This window comes from Canis lupus, chromosome 6 (genome assembly GCF_003254725.2).
Source record: "Canis lupus dingo isolate Sandy chromosome 6, ASM325472v2, whole genome shotgun sequence".
NCBI classification, from domain to species: domain Eukaryota; kingdom Metazoa; phylum Chordata; class Mammalia; order Carnivora; family Canidae; genus Canis; species Canis lupus.
Window position 1 is genome coordinate 61379040 of NC_064248.1, and position 26769 is coordinate 61405808.

Genomic DNA, 26769 nt, shown 5'->3' on the forward strand with positions numbered 1-26769 from the left:
ACCCAGCCATACCTAAATTCATTTTCTGTAGCTAGATTCCCTGCAAGAAGTGATGGACTTGAGGTTCATTTTCCAAACCTGGTACTTTTTTTGGTGATTAACTAGATCAACTCTTAGACTTTGAATGATGGCATGTGGCCATAATAGAAAGCCCATGTTATATATCCTATCACCAGTTTATTCTATACTACAGCCAGGATTGGCTTCAAGGGCATGAAACCTGTGCATCTGTACAAAGAACAGGTCTTGTTCAATGCTTTGCCATTGCCATCTTGAAATTCTTTTGAATTTTTGAACAGGGATCCCTCATTTTCTCTTCATTAGACCCTTTGAATTATATGGTCTGTACTGACTATTACAATGTAGCCATTCAGTTATTTTTCTGACTCTTACTAATTCAACAATTAGCTACTGAGGCATATCTGGAAACAGAACTAAACTAGGAGGATGTTTGGGTGGCTCAGAGGTTGATGGTCTGCCTTCAGCCCAGGGCACGATCCTGGAGACCTAGGATAGAGTCCCACATTGGGCTCCCTGTATGGAGTCTGCTTCTCTCTCTGCCTATGTCTCTCCCCCTCTGTGTGTGTGTGTCTCTCATGAATAAATAAATAAAATATTTTTTTTAATTTTTATTTATTTATGATAGTCACAAGAGAGAGAGAGAGAGAGAGGCAGAGACACAGGCAGAGGGAGAAGCAGGCTCCATGCCCTGGGAGCCCGACGTGGGATTCAATCCCGGGTCTCCAGGATCGCGCCCTGGGCCAAAGGCAGGCGCCAAACTGCTGCTCCACCCAGGGATCCCAATAAATAAAATCTTAAAAACAAAAACTAAACTAAACTAAACTAGGGTCTGACCTGGAAGTCTGGCCTGAGAACCTACTACTGAGACCCATCTGAGCATCAGGGAGGATAATAACCTGGTTGGTGGGTTTTGCTTCTAGAGCAGCAGGGTGAGCAGAAAGGACACAGGGAATGTCTGGCTGTCATGTATTATTTCTGTTGCCAACATAGAATTTCAGGCTTTTATTCCTTTCTTGGTAAAAGGCCAGGTGTCTTATACTTACCCCTTTCCTACATTTTCTCCATAAAGCATGTAACTGTGGCTTTCCACTGTGCTGAAAGGATTTCTGTTCAAGAGATTAGGTGCTTTATGTTCCATTTTATTTGCATCATTAGGGTCTCTGGCAGACCTGGCCATGACTTGCAGTGTGAACCTGCTCTTCCTGACCTACATTCTCTCTTTAATTGATTTAATTTAATTGATTTCTTTTTCTTTTTTTTTTTTTTTAAGATTTTATTTATTCATTCATTCAGAGAGAGCAAAGAGAGAGGCAGAGACACAGGCGGAGGGAGAAGCAGGCTCCATGCAGGAAGCCCGACGCGGGACCGGATCCCGAGTCTCAAGGATCACACCCCAGGCTGCAGGCAGCGCCAAACCGCTGCGCCACCAGGGCTGCCCAATTTAAGTGATTTCATGTATCATTATGGTTGTGAGATTTAGGCTATAGTTTTGAGTAGTAATTAAAATATTAGATTTAAAAATTGTTAGTTTCATTTCTTAATCTGAAAACAAGAACAATATATAGTAGATTCAATAATTTATTCCTTTAATAAAAGAAAAAGTACACAGGTAGGTATGGCTTTTTAAGTGAAAAGGGATATATATATATATGTATATATACGTGTATATATATGTATATATATGATTATATTGAGCTGAAATAAGGAAAAACTTTGGTCTGACAGATGGTAGTTGACGTTTTTTGCTAGTATCTTCCATGTCAATGAATTACAGTACACATGAACTTATTCATGCTGTATATATTAGTATATAAGTAGAGACTTTAGGTGAAAGCAGTAATATCAATTTATACTTAAAAGTACTAAGACCAAATTTATTTTTTCTCAAATATTATTTATTTGCTCTCTTACACTTTGACTACTGAAATAGATAATTTTAACTTCTTGATGGAATTTGAATTATCATTCTAAAAAACTTTTGTATTAAATAATCAACATGAATATCAGGTATCAATATGAAAAAATATTTTATTTATCATTTTTATGACAAATAATGAATAAATAAAAAGTTTGAACTTTAATAGTGACTTATAATTTTCCAAGTACCCCTGGATATTTATATTTAATCAAAATATCCCTTCTAGAACTCTTAAAATTATTTTTATGAATTTATGGTCATACAGAATGAATATAAAAATTCAGAAATATCCTTCAGTTCCTTGTTAATGTTTTTTAAAATCCTGTTCTAGGTCTTCTTGAATTTTTTTTCTTATTTACAATACAAATAATGGCACCTAAAATAATACTAATAATTGCCACAGACCCAACCACTAACAACACCAAAGAAGAAACACTAATTCCCGAGTTAGGATGACTTTCATCAGGATCAGATTCTGTTTGAGGAATAAACAAAGCTACTTGTGCAATGTTGGATAGCTTTGAGGTTAAATTGCTTTTATCCACGCTTTGAATGGCAATAAATATGTGAGTTGCATTTTCTTCTGAGATATTTCCTGGTTTAAATGCAAAGGTTTCTTTGGAGTTGGCCTCATTTGGTAACAGATCAGTAGTGTTTACTTGGAGAGCATTATCAAAGTTGTCTCTTAGATCCAGGATATTATCACTTATTCTTATGATGTACTGTTGAACTAAGAAAAAAAATTACACATAGTTTAGAAACTAGAAAATATCATGTTAAATTCCTTTTTATCCATTCTCCTAAAAAATGTTTAGTTATGCAAAGCTTGTACTCATTCATTATAGCCAAAGCCTCACTAATTTTTCAATGGAAGCTCAATTCTGATTTTTTTTTTAAATTTTTATTTATTTATGATAGTCACACAGAGAGAGAGAGAGGCAGAGACATAGGCAGAGGGAGAAGCAGGCTCCATGCACCGGGAGCCTGAAGTGGGATTCGATCCCGGGTCTCCAGGATCGCGCCCTGGGCCAAAGGCAGGCGCCAAACCGCTGCGCCACCCAGGGATCCCCTCAATTCTGATTTTTAAACTGCTAAATGCTATCTTCTTTGTTTGAAAAGTAGGACCAGGTTAAATAGTGTCATGCTTGATTGATTTGAAAATATCAGATTATAAAATAATACTCTACTGAGCAGTTAATTAAAAATTGTTCTCCTCCCACCTACCCTTATACCTTGTTTTTGCAATAAGCATTTTTCACTTTCAACACCACATTGTCACTTCATGCTTACCTTTTCCAACATCAAAATTATCTCCTGGTGCTGTCCATGTTAGATTGATCTCATCTCCAACAGGTGTAGCCTCAAGGTCTGTGATTTGACTTGGTGGGTACAGGTCAGGCAAGGGAAGTGTTGAAACATTTGAAATCACAAATGCACCTCCAGATGCTGTTCTGGTGAAACTCTCCAAGGGTGTTTGAGTATCCTCATCAATTTCAGCTCTTGGTGGATTCCCTTCAATTTTCCCTGCATTAAAAATTTGCTGTATTAATGAGCAAATCTATACTAGTATTTTTAGAACTCAATGAATTGAATTCCTCATCCTACATCTCCCTGCTCCTCTCCTTTTTTCATATGTACACACAGTCACATTTTACTAAGTTTGGTGATAAAGTCATAGGCATCCAAGTGGTGGCAGAATTTTTTTCTTTAGCATCCTGACCAGGATATTGCAGGATAGAACTGGATAATGAATCACTTTAAAATTAAGGCTGCACTGAATGGGAATAATGTTATATTATTCAGGATATGCCCTTTAAAAACATAATTGCTTTATATCTCAAATTATCTTTAAGCGAGGAATAAACCCTGGGAAATTTTTACTGTTTCCCTTTAAACCTCTTGTGCCAGGCTTCACCCTTCCTCCCTGCTACAAGTGCTAAGGAACGATACTTCAAATTATATTCCAGTTGCCAACAGAGAACCCCTTAAAGTCACAAGATAAGGGACAAGCTGAAGGAAAGATAACAAAGAATTCATTCGTAATCATAATCATCATCTTACTCTACACATTTTTTTTCTTTTGACTTAATAAAAACATTCAAAATACATACTCATTTAGGTATCTTTGGAAACAGAATCAGGTATCTATATAACTTGAAGAATAAATTTTAAGTACACTAGCTTGTACTTGGGTGCATAATAAATTAACCTGTTTTCTTTATCCTGAGTTAGAAATTTGACATATTGTTGTTGATGTAGGTTTGGTGCTCCAAATTAATATAATAATGGCTGGCATTTATTGAGTGCTTACTCGATGCCAGACACTATACCAAAGCTTAAGTTATTTTGGAGGCAAACACGGTATGACTGAGAACTTCATATCAGAAACAGGGAAAGCTGGACTTCAAGTTGTAAAATGTTTGAAATTTTAATCATATTAACTCCAAATTATTCAAGCCAGATATCAAATATCATTACTCACCATCCACTACCCATCCTGGTATATATGAGGCTCTATTCAGTGGATGCCTTAAGTATCTTGCGGCCACGTTTACTCCTCCCTGAGCCCGTACTTTTAAGTTATATCTGCCGTTTTCTGAATAAGATATAAAATATCTGGAGTACACCCCATCATTCTTGAAAGAATCAGCACCTTGTTATAGAAATGAAGGAATAAGGTATTATTGTGAAGAAGAAGATGCATTTTAGATAATGCATTATGAAGAAAAAGATGCATTAGAAAAATCAATGCATTTTTCTAAGCCAGGCATATGGACTTTAAAAGCATATTTCCTTAATCAGGCTCTCTATTTTGTGGTTGACCTATTGGAAAATATTTCTATTATGCTCTACCAACCAGTATCTTGTTGAATTAATATATCTTTATGTTATTATATATATGTGCTATGTATAAATAATATGCTTACATATGTATAATAAATACCTTCACTTTATCAGCTTCTGTTGCAGATTATTATAGTAGTCCTTTTACTATGTTTTAGCTAAATGATTGTCTTGCAGCTCTTACTTCATCTAAACACATAGTGTGTTCATCTCATCTCCTATTCAGATCAAAAGATCACCACTAAGGAAAAAGTATCTTTGCGTGTAGGATTTCATTCTTACTGTAGTCACTTAAAAATTACTTATTTTCACTTCTTTTCAATACTCTCTCTCTCTCTTTTTTTTTTGTATCTTCACCTCTTGCTCAATGATCCATTAACTCCCTGGTCTGGCAGTGGAAAACCCCATCTATTATTGGAATAAACATTTAGGGTAGCTCAGGAATATTATATCATTGGTATATTTCTTGATACCACCAGTACTAGAGTTATTTATTAAATTGAAGACACTTTTCAATTTAACAATCTAAGGCAGAGGTTCTCAAAATGAGATCCTTGGAGAAGCACCATTTGCATGCCACTTGATCATATTAGGAATGGGCCTCACATTCTATGTTATAACAAAGCCCCTCAGGTGATTCCTTTGCATGTTAAAGTTTGAGAACCCCTGCTCCAAGTCATTGTTTATCAACAATACCTATTTAGGTAAAAGCATTTCAAATTAGCTAAGTAGCAGTCTGGTCAAACCTTGAGAAAATGAAATGAGATGCAGGTTAAGTTTCAATGTAGCATGGAAGGGGTTGGGAAAGGGGAAAATGTAATTATATCAGATGGAGGCACTGAGGTGCACCAAAGAACAATTTTACCTTCTAAATTTTTCACAGGGCAAATTGACTTAATTAATTACATTGCAAAAGATACTGATAGGAAATTCTAACAACTCAGGAGGTTATCAATATGGTAATTTCCTTGCTCACTATTCTCTTAAAAAAAGGATCAGTTTCCAGAATGATCCAGAGTCTGGGAAAAAGGTACTATTCACCCATACAAGGGAGACGAGCATGGCCAACTCTGTATCTTGTTTTCTGCCATTCAAACCTGGTATCTGATGCTCTAGTGATGTCTCTGATGTCTCTCATCTTGTTTTCGCAGTTCTACCTGCCCTTGGACCTCAGTTCCCAAGACTACATGTTGTACTTCTTTTCAGCTATTGGGAATTACTCTTACCTGTCCCCGCTTCTCTGCCAGGGGCTCAAGTTCTATTACTTAACCCCAGCCTGCTTGTGTTTCACTCACTCTGGTTAGACTTTCTTAATTATTTGTGCCTAAGAAATACTTGTTCAGAATTTTCAATGCTGTTCTCAACTTCCTGAATGAGACTTTTCCAACTGGTAACAGACAATGATTGTCCAGATGATGAAATAATAATGACAGTAAATAGCATTTATTCTATGTGCAGGACACTTGCTAAGTACTTTATAGGTTTTATGTGAACAGAATTTCCTGCTGGTCCTGCTGTTCATCCATGGTCTGGATCAATTCTTCTGAAGTCCTATTGCCCCACACTGTTGCAGGGACCCATAATATATCATGAGTTATGAAAATACAAGCTTATTCATAAAAAACTGAGTTACCTGCGCCATTATCCAAAAGTTCCAAAACTTCTATTTTTCCATTATTTGATTCAATGAAAGCAGTCACATTGGCTCCAAGAATTGGTACATAGCCTTGTAGAACTTCTGCATAAACAATCATTGGGCTGGGAAAACTGTTTGTGTCTTTATTCATTTTAGCATTCACTGTGATTGGAGGCACAGAAGAATTTGCTGCCTGAGAATTTACTGTCATAGTTAATGTTTCTGAGTTTGCTTTGGCTTGAAGACTGTAAGTCCAAACACCCACCTAAAAATTCAATGGAAATATAGTAAATATCCAAGATCAAGCTTTTCTATCTTTTCACTATCCCAACTCTAAAATAAATTTTATAAGTATGTTACAGAATACAAAGGGTTTTGAGAGTTTTGAGGGCAAAAGGAGGAGAACTTAGGCAGTTTAGACAAGGCATCCTTGGTCTTGTCATGCATGATGTCCAAACTTTGGGAAATCTCAGCTGGGAAAAATAAGTTTGGGAAAGTTTGCCTTGGTCTTGACCTTATTCTTTAACCTCAAACTCCATAGATTCTATAATCTAGTAACACTAATAAGGATGACTCTTCATACCAACTCTCTACACACCAATTTGCACAGATTCTCCCTTCATTGCCTCTTCAAAGGTATTCTTACCTAATTTTTTCCTTCTCTTTCTCCTAATGTATACTTTCTTTCTTTCTTTTTCCTTCCACTATAATTTTTGGGACCACCCAGGCATAGAAATAGAAAGTACATTCTATTTTATTGTAATTTTGAAGATGAGACAAGTATTGACACCTATAATTGTGATAGCAAACAATGTATTTTCAGCTACAAAACAAATGTGGGAGGTAGTCTAAAAGCTAACTGCTTACCTTTGCAGTTCCTGGAATCCTGAGATAGGCCATTTTGGAAACTGTGTCCACTGTGAAATTTCTCATTGGTATTCCATTGGGATCCCAGAGAGAAATAATGGGTTCTTGTATGGTCCATGTGATGAGAAAGAATGTGTCTTTTCCCACAGTGCTATCAATTATTACAGTGCCGTTCATCCAAGTATTACTGTTGAGTATTAATCCCTTACTTTCAAGCTGTTTAAATATATTTTTAAAAAAATTAATGACTGGATAAGGGAGCAATTTTATTGTTTTCATTTTTCTTTTTTAAAATATTTTATTTATCCATCTTCATGATGAACTAAAAAAAATTACTTATTGGTGTTGGCTAGAGTATTTGAGTAGAAGCACAATAAAAGGGGCCTCAATAGAGAGAATCAGGGCTAGCAAATGATGAGACAGGCAAACATGGATATTTTCCTGATGTGAAGTCTTGAAATAATTTTCACACATGATAGAGTGAGTAACATCAGACAGTAAACATGTCCAGCAAGAGTAGAAAGAGGGCAAATTGTTTATGAAGATTGGACCCTTGAGAAGAGATGTGAAAGATCTTTCTCTGAGAGGAGCTTCAAAGAGATTTTTTAAAAATCTTTGTGGATAACTCTTTGTCAAGGAAAGCCACATTTATCTGCTGACCAAGAAAGTGTTTCTGTAAGTGTGTCATTTTGGGAAGTATGGGAAATCTTGTTTCTATTTCTGAACCAGTCTTAAACCAAGAATACTTTCACACCAATACTGATAGACTGAATTCTACTACTGAAACATCATTATGACAAAAATTTCAGTCCTATATTAAGTGGACATGTCTTTAATTGGACCGAGTATTATCAAGTTAAATCTGAATGTGAGTGACCTTTTCAGGTAATTAGGAAACTCTAAGAAAGTTGGGGGGCTTTGGCTACATACTAGGGGAAAATAACTAAGTCAAGAGTGAGATGAGTGAGATGAGGCCTTTTTTTTTTTCTGTATTCCAGCTCCTACTATCCAAATCTGACTTCCCATCTACTCAGATTATCTACTCTAACTATTCTCACATATTCTCTCTCAAGAGCTATGTATCATGTACAAAAATCCAGGTTAACCTTTCAAAAATTTGTTCTTCTTTTTGTTATTTTTCTACTTAAGAACTGATAGGCATTTCAAACAAGGGGGACAGAACTTTCTACCCCTTCCACATAATTTGGAAAGTCATTCTCTCTCTCTCTCTTTTTTTTAAAAGATTTTATTTATTTATTCACAAGAGACACACAGAGAGAGAGAGGCAGAGACACAAGCAGAGCTCCATGCAGAGAGCCCAATGTGGGACTTGATCCCGGGACTCCAGGATCATGCCCTGGGCAGAGAAGGCAGGCTCTAAACTGCTGAGCCACCCAGGGATCCCCATTGGAAAGCTATTCTTAACCTTTGAGCATATCCTGCATGCAAGTGCCTCCTCCCTGGATGATTTCTCATATTCTGCTCTTATATTTTAAAATTCCTTTAGAATATTCCATTTTAATGTCTTACCATTCACTCAAAATCCAAGGTTAAGACAGAGCAGAAAATAATATCCTCAAAATCAGTTCTGCCTGTTTATGTGTCAATTTTGTCTTCATTTTCTCAATCACCCAGACTGAAACCTTCAAAAATGAACTTTATTCTCCTTCAGTTTATTCTCCATACGCCAAGCTAGATCTTGAATCAATTTTTAAACTGTTTTTTAGGGATCCCTGGGTGGCGCAGCAGTTTGGCGCCTGTCATTGGCCCAGGGCGCGATCCTGGGGACCTGGGATCGAATCCCACATCGGGCTCCCGGTGCATGGAGCCTGCTTCTCCCTCTGCCTGTGTCTCTGCCTCTCTCTCTCTCTCTGTGTGACTATCACAAATAAATAAAAATTAAATAAATAAATAAAACATTAAACTGTTTTTTAGGGTGAAGCTGCAAACCCAACTTCCAAACTAATCTGCACATATTGTTTTAACTCTGAATCCTACACCTTCTTGCTTTTCATTGTTAGAGAATAGGGGAAAATAGGTTTGTTTAGGTGATTATCGCAACTCATAATGGTGGACAATGACTTGATGAATTGGAAGATGAAATGACATGATATACATTTGGTGAGAATGGATATTGATAGAAATGGAATTTTGTAAAAAAAATATTTTGATGGAAACAGGCTGTGTTGACATTTTACATGGGATATGAATGAAGAATGAGGGAAATTGTCAGAATTTTTGAATCTAAATAACAGAAAAGGCTTGTACTGTTGAAACACAAATGAGAAGAGAAGTGGACTTCAGAAGAGAGATGAATGAAATAAAACAGTGAAAAAAGTGGTGGAAGAGGTAAAATAAGCCCTAAATTTGTAGATATGCAATGATTATTCACTGTCTTTTTTACAATAAATTATTTCCAAATACATTCCTTCTATTTCCAAACTGAGTTCTTGAGTGCATTCATCTAATTTAAATCTATTTCACAGCAGTGAAGGGTGGGGGAAATCTTGGAAGCATGAGATTTTTTTATGCATTCATAGAAAAATGAATGCTATATTATGGGACAAAATTTATTTTTGGTAGAAAATATTCAGTTTTGATGTTATCTTTTAACCAAATTCTGTGGGAAAAGAAAAAATAAAAATATATCTGCTATTTCACTTCTTAATTTGGTAATATCTAAAGAAGAATTTATTTCATACTGAAATTTTATTTTTTTAAAGGATTTTACTAGAGAGAGAAAAAGTGAGAGAGAGCTTGAGAGAGAGAGAGCATGAGCAGGAGAAGGATAGAAGGAGAGAGAGAAGCAGACTCCCCACTGAGAAGGGAGCCCAATGCAGGACTCAGTCTCAGGACCCTGGGATCATGACCTGAGCCAAAGGCAGATGTTTAACTGACTGAGCCACCAGGCACCCTGAAATTTTAATTTTAATTAAAAATTTACTTTGAGAAAAATATAGGACTCAAAACTCATAACAACTGAATTATTTTTCTTGGTTATGGCAAAATGTAAACACAAAGACCTGAGGAGTGGAAACTCTGACCTGAAGAGGCTGTTGGGAAAGATCAGTGTTTCCTGATGCAAGGGCTCCAAAGGCATCAATGAGGCCGTTATTCTGGGCTTCATCAGAAGCAAAAAAATGGTTTCCTCCTAAAATGTAAATACATTAAGTAGGTTGCTTTCTAGAAAATACATACTTACTATATTTTAGTGATTAATAAGGCAACAGGGTAAACAAAATCATAGTTTCTGAATAAAAATAGAACAAAGTCAGGTATGTATAAAGATTAACAATGAAATGTTAATTTAAAACTGTCATAACTAGGAAATATAAGTGGCTCAGAATCAGTTCAGAAAGTCATATTGCAGTATCGTCATATTGTGGTATCCTGACAATAACTGGCCATGTGGTATTGTCATATTGCAGTATTCTGACAATAACTGGCAATGGGGAGGTAGAAAAATGGTAAGCAATAGAGACAAATTCAAAAAAGCGCTACTTTGGAGGGACACTTGGGACAGAAATAAATTTTACAATGGCCATGAGAGTACTTTGAAATGATGGGAGTTTGTGCAACTAAGCATTAAAAAGCAAGTAGTTATTTGGTAGCGTTAGAAGTCAACCCAATACAATAATAAATATTCATAATGTTATAAAGTTTGTTTGTTCTACTATGTTTACAAAGGCACTGAAAACATGTGGTCCATTTTCATTATGTCTCTGTACCTAAGATAGCATCTAGGTATCTAGAATGTAATTCATCTAGAAATTTTGTTATTTAGATTTATTCAGACTGAGCCTCTATTAATCCCAGCTGGCTCCCACCCCCACCCCCAAAGCCTATGCTCTGGTTTCGTGGATTTCCCACTATCTCTCCATGTGTCTTGCATTGTCACCCAACATGATTTTCTTTCTCATGACCTAATCATCTCATCTCACCTCTCCTTTCTCCAGAAAAAATGAACACCTTGTTGAAGGCCCAGCTCAGAAGTCATCTCATCACTCATGCCTTCCTTCTCTAACTCTATGCAACCCTGGGAGACTTAATGACTTAGTCTCTTCTCACATAGTGCTTTATTTCTATATATTTCTCCTGTCATGGAGGGATGTTATCTGATTATGCTGTCTGATTAGTAGTTTTGTTTTGTTTTTTTTTGTCTCTCCAGCCAGCTGGACTGGGAGCACCTTGAGAACAGAAATCAGGTCTGGTTTGACCCTGGTTCCAAGGTCCTGCCCCAGGACCTTGCAGAGCAAGAGCTTGAGAGAAATTGTTCAGTTGTCAGCCTTTACACTTATGCACTGCTATCAAAGGACTTAATATATAGGTCATATTTCACCTGTTATGGTACTCATCTCTATGACAGCTTGATCAGCGGATGGTCCCAAAGCAATCAAATGAATGATAGCCCCACTTTGTTTCACTTCGCCAATACAATTCTTTGCAGTGTTATCCTCTCCATCGGTCAGCAGGACAATTTCAGATCCATCTATTTGAGGGTATATTTCTCCAATTACCTACAGATATAATCAGAGCATAATTATCGATGATCCTACAACAAAAGACTTACAGGATATTAGAAAAAAATGTGCAGAGAAAATAAAAGTGTGCCGAAAAGAAGAGATAGCATCTGTTTTAAAATCATAGAATCTGCAATCAACAACTTTTAGGAGAACTTAAACATGATTTTATTTTCTGTCTATCTGTCATAGATAATGTTTGCTCAAATGAAGTTATGTGGGTGCAGGCAGGACTGTAGACAATTCTACTTGGGTTAAATGACAATGACATTTCAGTCTGAGGACTCAGGTCAACCAGGCACCAAAAATATAATTGCAGAATGTGGCATTAAATAATTCTCTGCTGGGATCCCTGGGTGGCGCAGTGGTTTAGCGCCTGCCTTTGGCCCAGGGCGCGATCCTGGAGACCCGGGATCGAATCCCACGTCAGGCTCCCGGTGCATGGAGCCTGCTTCTCCCTCTGCCTGTGTCTCTGCCTCTCTCTCTCTCTCTCTCTCTCTGTGACTATCATAAATAAAAAAAAAAAAAATAATAATTCTCTGCTTTCTCTGACCAGATAAACCTCTAATAAGCCCTCAGTGTATAAAGTATGTTACATACACAGCTAGGTGCAGTAAGACTCCACCTTGACATTTTGAAAAAGTTAATGATTCCAAATTAGGGAACTTTTAGTATGCTTATAAAGAAAAGATGGAAAAGTTCTCAGCAGGTCAAGGTTAGGGATCTTGTTATATAACCTGTATTTTACCTCTAATAGTAATGAGCACAAAACTAAGACTATTGATGGTGCTCAGAGAATACACAAATTTTATTTTTTGAAATTGAGTTCTATTTGTGGCTTGAACCCATTTCTTATAAAGCTAAACAGTTCGAAACTCAGAGTTCTGAATCTAGGTGCCTATAGGAGAAGAATTTATCCCAGGATGGCAACTATATCTCATCTTCTCTGACAGCTTTAAATGGTAGTGACTTCTTGGTACACCATTTTGAGAAACTGAGTCCAAGCCAAGAGGAAACAAATGACAGATTATCAGTGGCTCTCATGAACTCGGAGTGGAGGTGTGTATAGATTTGCAGAAGAGGGTTTGGAATTTAGATATTCCTAATAAAACTGGTTGTCAGGGAACAAAGTAACCAGACTCATTTCAATTTTTGCATGTTTTTAGGAAAATAATAACTTTTATATGTTGTAATATATGTGAAATATGCTCTGCCACACATTAAAATCAAACTAAAGGGCAGACTGGGTGGCTCAGCTGTTTAGCGCCTGTCTTCAGCCTAGGGAGTGATCCTGGAGACAGGGATTGAGTCCCACATCGGGCTCCCTGCATGGAGCCTGCTTCTCCCTCTGCCTGTGTCTCTGCCTTTCTCTCTCTCTCTCTCTCTCTCTCTCTCTCATTCTGTGTGTCTCTCATGAATAAATAAATAAAAGCTTTAAAAAAAATCAAACTAAAAAACAGAAAATGCTTTTATACATGTATTGCATTTATACAGCATTCCCATTACTCCCCCCACGTATATATTATATATTGTGAATCCTAGTTTTATCCAAATATATATGACTATTATCATTATTATGGCATTTGTGAAATAGGTTCACTATATAATAGATATTTTTCTACATACATAAATGTAGTACTTCGTTTAATCTTCATAACAGTCCTATGAAGTAGGCATTCTTGTTTTCCTGTATTTTGGACTGAGAGTCCAAAGAGACTGCAAACTTTGCTTAAGATCACATAGTTGGTAAGTGGTAGAGCCAGTACTCTGATGTTAAAATTAATGTTCTGACCAGTATTCCTAACTCTAACAGCCCTGTTACATCTGCTTTAATAAATATCAGTTTTTCCCAGCTGAGTGTCACAGAAACTGAAATGAGGATTGGACCAAAGTGAAATTATACCATATAACTTCCTTCATTGTCTTAAGAGTTGATAAGTTTTGCTGCTCAAGCACACTTGTTTATTTAATATTTATTGAGCACTGACTACTGCATGGTACCAAGACAAAGTCCCTGACTTCATTTGGCTTATACTCTAGTTGCATTTTAATAATCATTTGTTCACCCATCAGTTTATTCATTAATTTACTGATCCATTAAAAATATCATTAAATGAATTTTTTCTATGGGCTTAGTGAGTCCTGTGCTTCTTAATATTAGTCATTTTAAAATTAGGCGGTAAGTATGTGTGGCAGCATTTAACATAAAAATGTCCTAATCATAAAAAAGAAGAAACTAGGTGAACAGATTAAGAGGTAGAAACTTTAAGTCATTAAATAAATAAATGATGGTGATAAAATGTACTTTTTATCTACAACATAGGGAATACAGCTACTAATACTATAATTACTTTGTATGGCAACAGGTAGTAACTAGACTTATCATGGATTTCATAAAATGATAATATAAAAATATCAAATCACTATGAAACAAATAAGGTACTATATGCCAATTATACTTGAATTTTTTTAAAAAAGAACAAGTGACATTTGCAATATGATTTTCACCTGAAATGCTGATTTAATTCCAGCACAGATAGAAGTTCCTCCGTTAGCTGTTGTAGGTAAGCTCTCCAAGAGGTTGTTTCTTTCCTTGCTGCTTATTATTTGGATTAGATTACTTTTAATATAGGCAGTACTATCAAAGTGCACCATCCCCACCCAGGATCCATTTTCAATGGTCTGCAGTAGGAAATGTTTTGCTGCTTGATTCATTCTATTTAGGCGATTAAAACCCTGAATAGAAAAGATCAAGAAAAACAACCAAGGGGTCTTCAATTGGAAAATAATAGCAGATCACTTAAAATGAGTGAATAAAATTTGTCATTTTTTAACCTATAGTAATTAGTGTTATTAAAGCATTTTTTTCAATTGATAAAAATTGAAAAATATAGTTATATGTATTATAGAACATATATGATATATGATATAGTAAGGAACATAGGCTTTAACTAGAGCTGATTCTTGGCTGCTAAGCACTCAAATTAGAGGTGAAGGGTAGGGTGGGGGTTGGGATGGAATTGGAGGGTGATGACTCACATCTTAGAGACTGCCTAATAACTCCCAGATCCTCTCTTCCAGTTGTATCAAGGTGAAACCACTCCCCAGATCCCACAGTATCAAACCAGACTATCATGGTCTCTATCTAGAGACTGAAATCTCCCCAGTCACTTGGCAACTTCGCAAGAGATGAAACCTACTTAAATTGCAGTCACAATCTGAGAGGCCCAGTACCTACCTCCCCCATTTCCTCTTCTGTTCCTAACCTTTCCACACCACTTCCCTGCCAGTGGATTAATTGGAATTGGTTCTTTGATAACTCAGTAAAACTCACAACCCTCTTTCCTAGATGAATGCCCAGAACGTAAGCCTCTTCATTTGTCTTTTCCAGTCCTTCATCTGGTGATTTGTGGTACCTCCCTACAGCACACATCCAAATTTCCCTCTGAACTTCCTAGAACCAACTCCTAGTGAAAAACTGCTCTTACATCTCCATCTTTGAGGGCTCTCTCTCTACTACTTTGTTTTACCTCTAAACTTAGCTCTACCTGTATCTTGTCCAAAGGAAGCTATTCGTCTTTTCCCAGTAAGGAACTTCATCTTTTCCCTTCAACACTTCCTAGAATACTTTTATGTATAGGTGTCTAACATTCTGATGCTCTTTTTGAAACTCAGCTATTGTGGATTATTTCATTCAGCTTGTGTTATCTTCTGTGCTTTTCAGTAACCAACCAGGCCTCTTTTGTTGAAGTAATTTTTCTTGCTTGATCTTTAGCATGCTCTGTTCTCCCTCAAATGTGCCATTTTTTCTGGATGCCTTATCACATTATGTCTGCTCATTTGTAGTGTATTTCAACAATTATTTATTGAGTGCTTATACATGATAAACCTTGTTTTAGGCAAAAGGGATGCAAAAATGAATAAGACACTGCTTCAAGTCCTAGAGGAGCTCCCAGTCTAATGGGAGATAAATGTGTAATTTCAATATAATACATAGTAGTAGAGGTTTCATTGTGGAAGACCAGCAGAAGAACCATTAGTCCAGCCCAGAAGCCTGGCCCATCTTCTCTTGTATAAAATGGGTACCTCTACCAAATTTGAAGAATATGTATGAGTCAACCGGATAATGGAGAAGGGAAAGAAAATTTACCCAACTGTGAACTTTTCAAGGATTTGAATTTCTATTCCTAGAGTCTGGCACAATGCCTTCCATTCAGTGAATGATAATAGAAGGAATGAATGACTGAATCTGTCTATCTTCATTGTAGTGATGCTTTTTGTCTGTGTCTTTGAGGATAAAGAGGTTATTTATATAGATGATGCAAACAAGGTAAAGCCATGTTAACAATTCTCCTGGTTGATTTTGTTCCTTGACTTGGAATGGAGTTCAGAGGCCCTAATCCACTCTCTCCTCATGTCTGTAAAGTATTTCTAGTAGATAACAGAGGCAAGGTTAGAAAGCATGTCCATGTTAAAAATCTTTAATTTTGATTTTCTCACTAAGGCTTTACTAAAGGGTCTAAAAGTACCCCTCAATAAACACTCCATTTTCTGGGGTTGGATCTTGGGTTAGGTCTTTCTCATTCTATTGCTACACTTCTTTCATTACAATATTCACTGCCTCTCTTGAGGTCATGATCATAGAAGGTAATAATATTATGCCACCATGCATTTTAGAACAAGCAGGTAGTATTCAAAGTATTCTCAGCTATTCAATTACTTCTGTGTTCCTACATCCAGGAAAAATGAGCCCATAAACTTACATTCATGCTTCCAGACTTATCAAGAACTAAGCACACAATTCTTTCTCTGATCTTCAGCAATGAGAAAACAGGTGGAGGGGGTGGTGCCACCAAAGATGTTGTGTTTTTAAAATCCTCAGAATTGCTGATCACCTCCCATGTACTTCTGAAATTGCACAATTTGTTTTGTATACTTGGAGCTTCTCGGTTATGGTTTTCTTTATTACAGAATTCAACAACCTAAAAGGTTAATAAAGTGAAAAAATACTTTTCATATACAATGCATTTAAAATTCAATTACAAATCTGAAAAATAAAAAATCTGCTTGACAAATACGTCATTTTTAATGAAATAGGATTCATTGAGGAATCATATAATAGTAATGTGGGTTTTGAATAATTGTAATAAAGCTAATGCTAATTAAGTGCTTACCATATACCAGTTAATGTTTAAAGAACTCCATATTAATATGAGTTAATTAGGTATTCTCAGAATACCTTGTGAAGGTACTCTCAGGTAACCTGCACAAATATTTTATAAACATGACCTTTGAATATAAACATGTCTTTTGAATATAAATATATGCTCTGAAATTACAGTTGGCATACTTACAGAATTAATACCTTGCATAAACATTATGGATGCCTTTTCAGTTTGATCTTTATCAGGGAAGAATTGACAATCTTTTTCATACAGTTTTGTCTTAGAATCAATTCTGCATCCTCTAGTTGTACAACTGTTTCCTTGACACTTATGAACTCTGTTTAATCCAGTAATACCTGTGGAACATCTGAAAATATATAACAATCTTTGAGGCAACTTAACAATTAAAAATTAGAAAATCTTAAGTACTCTTTCTATCAAGGTTTTTAATAATGACCTGCATATGAAGATCTTTATTCTTATTTATGTACTATACAATCCTATTTTTGACAGCAATATTTTAGGATTCCTACAAGAACAGTTATCTATTTTTCAGGAAATTGCGGAAAGAAATTTTAAGTGGGATATCTAGTATATGCAATGGCTGAGTTCCCTGTTGTGATTAAAGCTGCTGCTGTCTTGTTAATACCAATGGCTGGAGATTCCCCTTTTCCAAACATCTCTCCTGGAGGCCTTGTGATGATAAAGGCACTGCTGGTATCTGTACAAGGCAACCTGTGAAAACACTCTTGGTACCATCTTAGCTTGAAGTTCTTTGTAGAAATCTTTTCCAAGAAGATATCTCCAAAAGAATGTGATATGGCATAGCTACAAGTGTTTTGGTTTTAAAGAAGCTTTTTAATCCAAAACAAAATGTGGCTTGAAGGAAAGACGGAGATACTGCCTAGGACAGTAGACTTTACTGGTGGGGACATTTTTGACACATATTTTATTGCATGGAATTGAGCAAAGGTAGCAGTGATTGCAACAAATATGCTGGAATGTGAATGTATCCTATATTTTCCATGTGTTTCCAGTTCAAATTTAAGAAGTAATTACTAGATTTCATTCAGTCATTTAGGGAGTCTCCTAAACTATGTGTATGCTTCTATTGCTCCAGAACTCAGTGAACATAATGGTATCTATATTTACAACCATGATGAATGTTCTATAGCAGAGACTAGACATTTAGGGGGAATATGATATAAACAAATGTAATCAATGTCATACTCCTTAAATACATGTGTTGAAACTAGTGGAGCAATTGGGCAGAGGAATGGCTTTTGCTGAAATTAGTATCTTTCAGTTTGTACTTTTTTTTGATAAGTCTGTAGACCTAGCAGGTCATCTAAGATTGATTAAGCTGATGGCATCTAATTTTAAACCAACTACCAACAATAACTTTGCTCTCTTAATCTCAGAACTAAGAGGATTGTCTATGATTAACTATGATATTTGATATTCTTAAATGAAATTTACACATCCCAAGAAATCCTTGTCTGGCCCTTAGAAGATTGGTTTCTCATTTAGTGTGCATTTACACTATTTCTTAACCAGTTTTTTGTTCTTATGTGGGATAAATAGTTTTGATTTGGCACATACTATATGAGGTACAAAATATGTACAAAAATATGAGAGAGGTACAAAATATGTCAAATTGGTTATCAAACGGTCTTGAAGTTATGTGTATTTTAAATAGACAGCCAGCTACTTTAAATAGACACATTTTTCTAAAAACAAAAAACAAAAAATAAAGGAAAAAGAAAAAAACAGAAAAGCACTCTTTTGTGATACAGTATCTATTATCTGCATTGGGATAAAAAAATGATTGGTATTTAAAAGAAATCAAACTAAGGAAAAAATCAGTTACAGCCTAAAATAATTTAAAAAATTTAAATAGTCATGCCTTGTTGCTTCAATTTTTTTTGACTTAGCACTGTAGAAAGGCGCATCTTCATTATACTCATCAAACACTCCCCAGCGGAGATGAGCCCACTCATGGACAAACAGTCTATCTGTAGGAAAATATTTCAAATATATGATCATAATTCAAGTGACAAAATTGTTCCTCAAATATTTTAAAGAAAATTTTTCAATAAAAAATTATATTTAGTTTTTAAATAACTGCTAACATTTACATTTTTATTTATAAAATGCAGGTTGCATTATATTATATAGTATATCATCTTTTTATTACACACGTTACATCAACAAAATATTTGTGATGTGTATGCTATGGGCAAAATAGACCGAGCTTTGGGTTTTGGCTCTTGGGGGGCAAAAAGGCTTAGATATTATACTGGTTTTTAGCTCTCCAAAGCTTGTTCCTACAAATAAACAGATACAATCTGTACTATTAACATTTCACTAGGATGTAATTAGTTTAAAAATGTCTATAAATGCTCCTAAGGGAGTTGATAATGAAAAAAAATGGAAAAACACTGCCATAGACCATATATAATTTTGGGGTGTGGCCAAATAATGTGATTAATTTATAATACTTAGCACATAGAAGTATAAACTATGTGAAAGCAGTTATTATTAATTATATATATTCAGCATATACTAAGTACTAGGAAATACAAAGATGAATAAGATGTAATCCTGGACTAGGAAAAGCTCAAAGAGAGGGAATTAAAAAACTTGGGAGGGGGGAGGATTTAAGGGTAAATGGAAGAGTAAAGGTAAATCCATTGCTTGAAATGCAGGAAGAAGTAACAAGTAGAATTTCTGTTTTAGCAATATTAGGAAAAACTTTAGAGGACATAGAAATGAAGAAGAATATGGACATATATTCTGTTCTTTTTTAAAGATTTTATTTATTTATGAGAGAGAGAGAGAGAGAGGCAGAGACACAGGCAGAGGGAGAAGCAGGCTCCATGCAGGGAGCCTGATGTGGGACTCGATCCTGGGACTCTAGGATCATGCCCAGAGCCGAAGGCAGATGCTAAACCGCTGAGCCACCCCGGTATCCCATGAGCCACCCCGGTGTCCCTATTCTGTTCTATAATGTGTGTTTCTCTAACTCAAATTAACTCACGAGATCTAAAAATGGGAGAGGGGAGTGTCAGCATTATGTATAAGTCACATTTCTTCTGTAAATCATTACTACTGAAAATGTGTTCATTAGACCAGAAACAGAAGCATCACTTGGTAAAGCTAACAAGAAATGCAGAATCTTGGACCTACTCTAGACTTCCTGAAGCAGAATCTGCATATTAACAAGATTCCTAAGTTATTCCTCTGTGAATTTGAACTTTAAAAACACTGGTTTAAAGTTTTTTTAGGCAAATGGAACCAGATTAGTTAAGTGTGAAATTGTACCTTTCAGTATGGGAGGAAAAAAACCCTCATAACAGCGACTACAACAGGGATTTGGTGCATGGCAGGTTGCCTTGCCTTCCATGCCCCCTTTAATTTGCTAAGAGAGTAGAGTTTAAGTGCTCTTACCACAAATATAGAATAGAATAGAATAGAATGGAATGGAATGGAATGGAATGGAATGGAATGGAATGGAATGGAATGGAATGGAATGGAAAGGATAGGTAACTATATGAGGAGATGACACGTTAATTAGCTTGACTGTAGAGCTCTGTTTTCCCAATCAAGACATCTGTTGAGGGACTTAAAAGAATGGTTAGAGATCTTGAGAAAAATAGTAGAAGTTTTAGAACAGCTGCTATGGGGAATGAGTAAGGGAGCCAAGAAGAGGTAAGTTCAAATATTGTTGAGTAGCTTTGAGGCTTCCCTGAGTTTACGTAATGATACCATTAGTTTTATAATTTTCTTTCACAGTCTTGGAAATACATTAACAGGAGCCAAAGGAAACTGGCTGGAAACAGTACAGAGGATTTGGCAATTTGAATGAAACATAAGGATATGAATGGTGAGGGATTTGAGGTATTTATACTTATAATTGAAATGACTGATTTTTCTGGGTATATCAGCTAGGCAAGAGACTGTAGCCTAGAAAGGTGCTAATGATTAGAGTTGCCAAGAACAGACATGGTCAGGCTAAAGTTTGAGGGACAGAAGATTGGGATGGGATGGGATGATAGAGCTTTCAAGTTGGGGGTGGAGAACAGGTCCAGGTGATGATGAGGACCAGGGCTAGCTGAACATTTGACAGAAAACAAGAGATTTATTATGTGGTTATTGAAGGGGTAATGGGAGAAGGAGATTCTAGGATTTAGGAAGGTTTTCACTGAATGGTAACATGTGAGTTGAGCCTTCCTTTGACAATGGTTTGTATTTTTATATGAAAAACATTATGCTTTAGTTCATTTGAACCAATGATTTTAACTTTTAGATTGAACTAGATGAAATTGTTGTTTCTCTAGGTAAAAATGCCCACTCTTAGACAAGTTCATCTGGTTCAACCAAATAAGTTGAATAATAATATCAGCAACTAACAGCCTATGAGTATTTTCTCTTGGCCAAGAACCAGCATTCTGGCTCTTTGCAGCTTGCCATACATTTGCCTTCCATAGAGGCAGCTTTGATTGATTAATATCCAGCTGTGGAGAACTGAAAAATTTAAATCTGAAGAGTATGCCTTAAAAAATGTATTGTTGTTCTGTGCTCAAATTTCTGTAGACATTATTCTGACTACAGTTATATGGATTATCTAATGCAGTGTTCACAACAATTCTCCAAGGTAGGAAACTTTCTATTTACTATCTTACAGGAAATAAGACAGAGAAACTAGGTTATTTGTCCAAGGTCACACACAATTGGTAAGTCAGGATTTGAACCTAGAGACTGACTCCAAGGCCTGTACACGTAACCTGGACACAAAGCCTCATGTTAGAATCATTTGCAAAACACATGTTTTAACAAAAGTTCCTACCTGATGGTCCGTATTCCTTTTCTTTTTTTCCAAGTACAAAGTCAGGGGTGAAATGAATATATTCTCCTTTTTCTTCACAGGCTGTGAACTGCCTGGTATATGGTTCATCTCTACCTGGGAGGGTAGGTGGTGCAACTAAAACATCGGCCTGAGAATGTTTAAAATATTTTAAAACATCAGAAATAGAAATGATAACATTTAATTTTTAAAAACTCTAAAAACAATGTGCTGCAAAACCGGAGATCACCAGAAAATATAATTTTTTAAGAGAAGCCTTTTGGACTCTTACGTGTTTGTAGCTTTCATGTTTTGGCCTCTTGTATAGTGGGTTTTCCTTCCAGTTGTTAGGAATTAGTATTGATACATTTTTGAAAAAAAATCTTTTTTCTGTGGCTTCAAACAGGTAGATAGAAGCTGTAGTCACCATATCCTATTATTAAAAGAAAAAATATGTGAGGATTTCAAGCAACAGTGGACTAAATGAGCAGGGCTTCATCATAGGTATTTCCCAATTTAAGAGTGGATAGACAAAGCAAGTTACTAGAGAAAAGGGTCTCTGCCACTCAGCTCCAGCTCTGTGACCTGTACCTATCAGTGCAAAATTATATCTTAATCTTACACATTAAAGTCTTTGAGTTTTCTATGACCCTTCATCAAAGGGCAAATGCTTCTGTTTGGTCTTAAGAGAAATTATGTAAAATGACAAAGGCATAGACTTTATTTATTTTTCCTTTATATATAGAGAGAGTGATACCACGCACATGTGAGGTGTGGGGGCAGGGATGGAGGGAGAGGAGAGAAATCTTAAGTGAGCTCCATGTCCAGTGTGGAGCCCCACACAGAGCTCAATCACACCACCCTGAGATCATCACCTGAGCCAAAATTGAGAGTCAGATGCTTACTTGACTGAGCCTCCCCCCACCCCCGTGCCAAGGCACCCCTACAAAGGCTTAGACTTTAGAGTCATCTACTTGATTCCAATATTGGTAGTAGAACCTTCTGGGTAATAGAGCTTGGCCAGTTTAACACTCTGAAGCTCAGGTTCTTCACCTCTTAATTGGGCTAACTTTCTTTAAGGTTAACATAAACATGAAAATGAGTTATATAGTCCTTTACACATAGGCAGTCATAAAACCAGTTGATATCATTACTCTTAATAAGTCCTAATAGAGACAAGCCTTAGGTGATGCAAGCTGAAGAGAACAGCCTGTAGGATGGGACATAGGACAGGTTTTCCATTATACTCCCCAGGAGAAGCAGCTGGATTGGGATCTGGGGACTGGAGGAATAGAAAAATTCATAGGAGATGCAGAGCTTTTTAATCATAGGCAAAGTTTCTGCTCTGCCAACAAGCTGAAAATAGTGTCACTTTATACTGTTCAGTACACTGAATCCAAAGGTGCAATGATTAATAAGGGAGATAGTCCTTTTCTAGAACTTACTATCTCATGGGGGGGGGGGTGAAGATGGATGAATGCTTCTTAATGATGATCTATTCTACATGAAATAATTGAGGGATCCTGGGTGCTGGATGACAATATCAAACTCTTCATCTTGTTGGCAATTTCCCAGTCAACAGTGTTGTTTCCTTCAGAGTAGGCTCTCCTCCTCCATGATGCTTCCTGATCTGACACAAGCCCACAATAGAATTATTCTTCAGCTATCCCAGGGCTCTCTGTCTTGTTTTCTTGAAGAGAGTCCAGTGTCCTGACTTATACACATTGAAGAGATCAGCAAACTGACTAGGTTCAGAGTTGTGGGATCTGTCAGACATCAGAGTACAGAGAACTAAAGGCCCAAAGAACCAGCTTAGAGTTAGGAAAAAATCTTCAGAGATTTCCCAAAGTAGATTGGGAATTAATTCATCACTGACCTAAAACAGATGAAAGAAACCTATTCCCTAGGGATGCCTTTCCTCATTTTTTATTTTGGGATATTTAGATCTTAGCCAGTTGTCATACTTTGCTTGAAGTGATGGCTATCTCTGTTTCTTTGAGATAAAAAGTATATATGGTGATTTGAATTGTGGTACAGATTAGAAAAGTAAGTTATTATGTAGTTGTTTGGGTTGTGCATTGTATAACTCCAAGGGATTCCATTTACCTTGTAGTATCCTTAGCTCTATGCAACTGCCTTGGGTAGTGGTATATTCTCGGGTCATTGGGGGATTTTACAGACCCTGTGTCAGATGACTGTGATCCCCTAGAGCATACTAGCGTGTCTAATAATGGTTCTCACAGGCTTTCCAAAGATAATTTCTATAATCCTTCTAAATCCCTTCTCAGAATTCCTATAATATGGTAGCTGGATCAAAGATAATTAATATTATTGATATTTCAAAAAATAAGTACTTTCAAACCAAAAAGATACATGAGTAAAAGGAATAAGGAAAGTTGACAATTGACATCTCAGGTCATTAATAGATTCAGCATGAATCTTATTATTGTCAGATAATATCCCAAAAGTAAGGTCATGTCCACAAGTTGGGTCACCAGTTACCAAAAATGAGTAATTTTTGTTACCTTATATAAGTTAGAACTCAATCCCAGATTTGTCAGCCTTCAAAGCCCATGTGTTAGATTTCAGCACTAATTGTGCTATTTAATGTAACCTTGGAAAAATTATTTACTTCTCCAAATACCAGTTCTCTCTTCTGTGTAATGGTGGATGAAAGAATTTCACAAGGTTGCCTGATAATATAAATGCAAGGACTTTGTAGAGGGCTACGAGAATGTCAAGAAACATTGTGTAATCTAGACATGTCTATCTACTAATAATTGAACTTTACTTGTGGTCTTCAATAGAGGACGCTTTAATGAATTTTTTGCCCTTACAAATAATTCTTCCAAATACCGGTTTCTGATATTCAGAAAAGTTTGAAACTGATTGATTATTCCTGAACACTAAGAAGCCATCATTCAGAATCAGCTATATTAACAGCTATTCAAGCCTGTGCTCTTCAGGAAAGGAATCTTTATATTTCCATGGAATTCAAAAATTATCAATAAATGAACACATTGCTATGCTTCAAGAGCTTATTCAGAGTGCATAATAAATGGCAGCCACAAAATCACCTGCTCACCACCTACGTCAAGCACATAAGCTTTGATGGATAATAACACACGCACAGAAGGCTAAATCAGTGAGCATAAGGACACAGTAGTGGAGAAATTAAATGTAAGGAATTAGTAAATGTTGATGTTAGAGACAGGGAGAGCTAATTTGCATGGCTATAACACCAATCTCTTTATTACATGAAATGTTATAGTTGGAAAAAACTTCAGAAATTAAATTCTTTGGTTCAATCTTGAAGCCTTTCCCTTCTCCACATGCACTTCTATGTGAACTCATTTATTCTGCACGCCGATGACTCCCCAATTTTTTTTCTCCACCCAGATATCCCCCTTGAATTCAGATTCCTATCTCCATCTATATGGAGAATAGAGTAAGTATCTCAAATTCAAAATGCTTCAAACCAAGTCCTGATCTCCCATCTGCCAATATTTTTTTCCATTTATAGTCTTCACCTTGTCAACTGATGATAATTCCATCCTTCCAGGTGTTCAGGCCAAAACCCTTAAAGTCTTCCTTGACTTCTATTTTTTCCCTCCTCCCCTCCCCCATGCCACATCTAAACCATCAGCAAATTTGTCTATGATACCCTCAGAATATGTTCAGAATCATACCACTTTAATGATTTCTACCACAAGTACCTGTTCCTGGTCACCATCACTTCTCACCTGCAACAGCTTCCTACCTGATGTCCCTTCACACTTTTATGTTGCAACAGAGCTATACAGGATGAATGACAAGTAGAAGCCCTTTACAGAATTTCTTCAACACTGCAGAGTGATCCTGGAACATGTGTGAAAAAGCACACCCCTCCTCTTGCTTGGAATCCTTCCATGGATTCTCATGGCACTCAGAAGTAAAAGCCCGGGTCTTTCCAGCAGTCTGGACCCACTATGTCTCCATGTTCAGCTCTCTCCACCCTTTTTCCTGGTCATCACCTACTGCTGGTCACATCAAGCATGCTTGCTGCACTGCTGTTCCCTCCCCCAGGTTTTCTTTTTTTTTTTTTTTTAAACATTTTTTTTTAATTTATTTATTTACGATAGTCACACTCAGAGAGATAGAGAGAGAGGCAGAGACACAGGCAGAGGGAGAAGCAGGCTCCATGCACCGGGAGCCCGACGTGGGATTCGATCCCGGGTCTCCAGGATCGCGCCCTGAGCCAAAGGCAGGCGCCAAACCGCTGCGCCACCCAGGGATCCCTCCCCCAGGTTTTCAATGGGTTCTTCCCTCACTCATCTCAGGTCTCCACTCAGATGTCACCATCAACACTGAGGCCTTTCCTGTCTGCCCTCCATGAAATGGTAACCCACATTCTTCTCCCCACCAACCCCACCAACACTGCCTATCCCCTTTTGCTCATTTACTTTACTCCATGGCAACCTACTACCCACTGACCTGCTTTACATGTTTCCATTATCTATGTCATCTAAAAAGAATGTGTACTGCACGAGGGCAAGAAATTTTTTAATTCAGTGTTTTCTCTCCCTGATATGCCATAAGTATTCATTAAATAAGTGTTCAAAGAACAGATGAGTTCAACTAAAGATCAGAGAGGCCCTGTGTCTTATGGTGGAAGTCCCCATTCTTTCTTACCTTTATCTGTTCAATTATTTTTTCATCTTCTGGCACACGAGGGTCTATAGCAAAGATAATGCCTTCGTAGCCATTGTCATTCAGCCGGACGAGGGATGTATTGGACCCCTGCAGCAGGCATATGACTAAGAGGAAGATAAAACTTAATAATCCCATTGTGCTGTCAGGGCGTTCCTGGGCCCAAAGTTGGTTTGTTCAAAAGGCTCTTTTACTTTGGTTCTCTCTCCGTATATATAGTCCTGAACCTTATCAATGTTGGGATGTTTCCTGTATAAAGGTCA

At 36.6% G+C, this 26769-nt stretch overlaps 1 protein-coding gene and 2 long non-coding RNA genes across 6 annotated transcripts in view; 2 read left to right on the top strand and 1 right to left on the bottom strand.

Moving 5' to 3' along the window:
* The window catches only part of LOC112640940 (uncharacterized), a 93481-nt gene extending 91307 nt beyond the window's left edge, over window positions 1-2174 (top strand). For both annotated transcript variants that reach the window (XR_004816337.2, XR_004816336.2), the window contains one exon: window positions 1292-2174. This is a non-coding gene — a long non-coding RNA (uncharacterized LOC112640940). The remainder of the gene's footprint in view (window positions 1-1291) is intronic.
* On the bottom strand, window positions 2032-26708 carry CLCA4 (chloride channel accessory 4). The gene is made up of 14 exons (XM_025417770.3): window positions 26489-26708; window positions 22110-22250; window positions 21821-21968; window positions 18878-18986; window positions 17161-17338; window positions 16570-16788; window positions 14315-14542; window positions 11626-11803; window positions 10331-10437; window positions 7287-7502; window positions 6417-6684; window positions 4422-4592; window positions 3230-3463; window positions 2032-2669 (listed from the first exon to the last, which is right to left on the bottom strand). The coding sequence occupies exons 1-14, from the start codon at window positions 26642-26644 to the stop codon at window positions 2254-2256; spliced, it is 2769 nt and encodes a 922-aa protein (XP_025273555.1). The 5' UTR covers window positions 26645-26708; the 3' UTR covers window positions 2032-2253.
* The window catches only part of LOC112640947 (uncharacterized), a 45564-nt gene continuing 38071 nt past the window's right edge, over window positions 19277-26769 (top strand). Inside the window, exons 1-3 of one of the 3 annotated variants that reach the window (XR_007411538.1) lie at window positions 19296-20682; window positions 20767-20857; window positions 21901-22078. This is a non-coding gene — a long non-coding RNA (uncharacterized LOC112640947). Of the gene's footprint in view, window positions 20683-20766; window positions 20858-21900; window positions 22079-26769 lie in introns of those variants that run through there. The other 2 variants (XR_007411537.1, XR_004816341.2) reach the window with 2 other exon arrangements.

Excerpts from the sequence above, each read along its gene's own strand:
- CLCA4 (XM_025417770.3), bottom strand. The coding sequence starts at position 26,644 with ATGGGATTATTAAGTTTTATCTTCCTCTTAGTCATATGCCTGCTGCAG. Across the intron at positions 3,464-4,421 it reads ACCAGGATGGGTAGTGGATG|GGAAAATTGAAGGGAATCCA; the intron begins GTGAGTAATGAT and ends TTTTTAATGCAG. Across the intron at positions 2,670-3,229 it reads TAATTTTGATGTTGGAAAAG|TTCAACAGTACATCATAAGA; the intron begins GTAAGCATGAAG and ends TTTTTTTCTTAG.